The 2,797-nt window shown below is 43.5% G+C and overlaps 1 protein-coding gene across 1 annotated transcript; it reads right to left on the bottom strand.

Annotated features, from left to right (window-relative positions):
• Window positions 1-206: 206 nt before the first annotated feature.
• CDCA4 (cell division cycle associated 4) lies at window positions 207-1,789 on the bottom strand. The gene has a single exon (XM_015423568.1). It carries the CDS (start codon window positions 1,786-1,788, stop codon window positions 1,045-1,047), a length of 744 nt encoding a protein of 247 aa, XP_015279054.1. The 5' UTR covers window position 1,789; the 3' UTR covers window positions 207-1,044.
• Window positions 1,790-2,797: the final 1,008 nt, after the last annotated feature.

Genomic DNA, 2,797 nt, shown 5'->3' with positions numbered 1-2,797 from the left:
GTGCAAGACAAAAAAAAAAAATCCCTTCCTCAAAGTGATTAAAAAAATACAACTGCAAATACGTCAGGATACTAAATAGGCAGTTGACCGAAGATCTGTAGCAAAAATATATCTTCAGAAAATAGCTGAAAAATTCTGAACACTGATAAACATTTTAAAAAACTAATAACTATATTTAAAAAATAACAGAAAATAAGGATGACAGGTGGGGGGGGGGAAGGAGGGAATGATCTAGGATACTGGGACTCATGGCTTTCAGCTCTTCAAGAGCTGGGTGGTGAATAAACAAAGATACGAACCGGGGAAGTTATTTCCTTGGAGTTAAGGAGGGAAGCCACGCTTTTGCTCCTCAGACCCATTCGCTGAAAAGTTAAGATTGCTCAAGTCCGCCAAAACAGCGGGAGTACGAAAGGTCACTCAAAGTTTTTGTCCTGAACACCAACTGGACTGGACTTAGGCTTGGACTGAGAGCTTTAATCGCTCCCTTTCATACACCTGGCCTCCCCATCATGCCAAATTTTCAGGGACGAGATGATCTTGATGAGAGGAAATACCACTGCAATATTTTAAGTCTTTTCTAAAGGCTAGGAGGGATTAGCAAAATAGTCTAGTTTTCAAAGTGTCAGAACCCAAAAGGGTGTGTGTGGGGGGGTGGGGGTGGATGGGCACAATACAGAGAACTGGTGTGATCGGCCCTGGAGCCTTTGGAGATGTTGAGCCACTAGTGAAGCACCAGGGAGCTCTCTTAGCAGTGTGTGACACGGGCCGGAGTGGAGACTGTGATGTTAAACTGGCAATCAAGAAGCCCCGCTAGACACAAACTTGTGCCCAATACACCTCTCTGAATTGTGGCCATTAGAAAAATGGACTTACAGACCAGACATTACAAATGGAAGATTAATTTTATACATTAATACAGCTTTGAAAAATGAAAGGCTTTCGCTGGGGAGGTCATATGCAGCTCTGAGAGAACAAGCTCTCTGAAAAGTTTTGCTCCTCCAAGATCTGGCTTCCTCAGAGGATGTCACTCTCCCCCCCTCCACCTCAAGACTCAACCAGAATCTCCACAAAATGGTCGAGCTCATTAAGGTCGGATTTACAGCTAGAGTTAGAACTGGTGCTCGCTTGAGGAAACGTTTCGAGCACGTCGCAGTGTCCCATTTTCGAACTGCCCATCATTCCTGTTAATACCGTATCGAGATTGTAATAGGAGCTGTCGACTTCTGAGAAAAGATCTTCGACAGAATCAGGCGTTTTTGTTTCTAAGGTTTCAAATATTTGATCTAATGACTTATGGAAGCTTCCTCTGTTTTCTGCAGGACACTCCATTTCCCATACATTATTCTGAAAGTCTCTGGGAGCTTGCACTGGAGCAGGTCTTAGGATTTCTGCACTCCCTTGTAACTGTGCGTCTTCAAAGTCTTTCGAGAAGCTACTATATCCTTGGATAAGCTTTTCTTCAGGTTGCTCCTTTGAAGAACGACAGAGAATGTCTGTGGAAACCAGACGGTCCAAAGAGGATGGTCCTGTACTCTGGGCGCTTATCATCTGCCAAGTCCCATCTTGGGTCATTTCCTCTTGGATCTGCCGTACTGTATTGGCTATGAGCACTGAACGATAGAGATTAGGTTCGACGAGCATGTGGCACAGTTGAAGTTTAACCAGAGACATGTCCAACAGCGACTGGCGCTGGAGGTTGTAGGAAGGAATTGCTTTAAAGCCAGCTAAAGTTCCTTCGACATCTTCCTCTCCATCGACACATTTCCTCTTCAGTCCGCGTACAAACATTGTGTCCTGTCGAGAACAACAGAGCAAGAGGCCGTTAAGAGAATGCAGAATCCTAACGAACTCACGGGCTTTGTTAAAAGAACTTGGGTTCTAAACTCCGAGAAGCCCGATCACAACAATGTTGAGATTAACCATTCATTCACTGTAGTAGTCCCTGCTCAAGCAAATATTATTAAAACCGCCAACAATTAAGACAAATCAGCTTTCCACCAGTTAATTTTGCAGATGCCTAATAAATAAAAACTTCGATCGGGTCGCTTTCACAGTGCAACGATTGAGGACGTCTACTGTCTGATCAATACAAAACAGCTACTTCTTAATGGGCTTAAGTCTCCACACTGCGAACTCCTTTCCAGCACAATTCACCTGGGACCAGCAAATAACTGTTCTGAATTATTTAATGAGGAGGTGTGTTCAGCCGCCATGGCACCAGCTGAGACCAGCTCTGGAGTTAGAGCACGGTTAGCACAGGCTCATTTTGTATTGCGTCTGTAAAAACAAAGAGCTAACATACTGCTCTGTCCTGGAGGGCCCAGGCTTGCCTGATCCTGTCAGCTCTCAGAAGCTAAGCAGGGTCGGTCTTGGTTAGTACTTGGATGGGAGACCTTCAAGGGATACCAGGGTGGCTACGCAGGGGGAGGCAATGGCAAACCACCTCTGAATATCTCTGGCCTGGAAAACACCATTAAGTTGGCTGCAACTTTTTTTTTTTTTTGCAGTATTTATTTTTATTTTCAATTTTTCCAAAATAATACACATACAAAATTCTTCCATTACATACAACTGGGGGTTGACCTTACACATTGTCTTCATACCAATTAATGGCTTTTTGCCATTTCTGTTTAAATTGTTCCTTTGTTTTACCCGCTAAAAACATATTTAATTTATCCATTTCAATTACTTCATAAAAAGTGCTAATCAAAAATTCTCGGCTCGGCAAACTATCTGACTTCCAGTTGGCTGCATCTTGATGGCATTTACATACACGACGCACTCGAGAGCCAGGTTG

This window comes from Gekko japonicus, unplaced genomic scaffold (genome assembly GCF_001447785.1).
Source record: "Gekko japonicus isolate JY-2015 unplaced genomic scaffold, Gekko_japonicus_V1.1 scaffold3778, whole genome shotgun sequence".
Lineage (NCBI taxonomy): Eukaryota > Metazoa > Chordata > Lepidosauria > Squamata > Gekkonidae > Gekko > Gekko japonicus.
The sequence above is the reverse complement of the archived record's forward strand: the minus strand, read 5'-3'. Positions and strand labels throughout refer to the sequence as shown.

Bases quoted from the DNA above. Each gene is read 5' to 3' on its own strand.
- CDCA4 (XM_015423568.1), bottom strand. From the start codon at position 1,788: ATGTTTGTACGCGGACTGAAGAGGAAATGTGTCGATGGAGAGGAAGAT.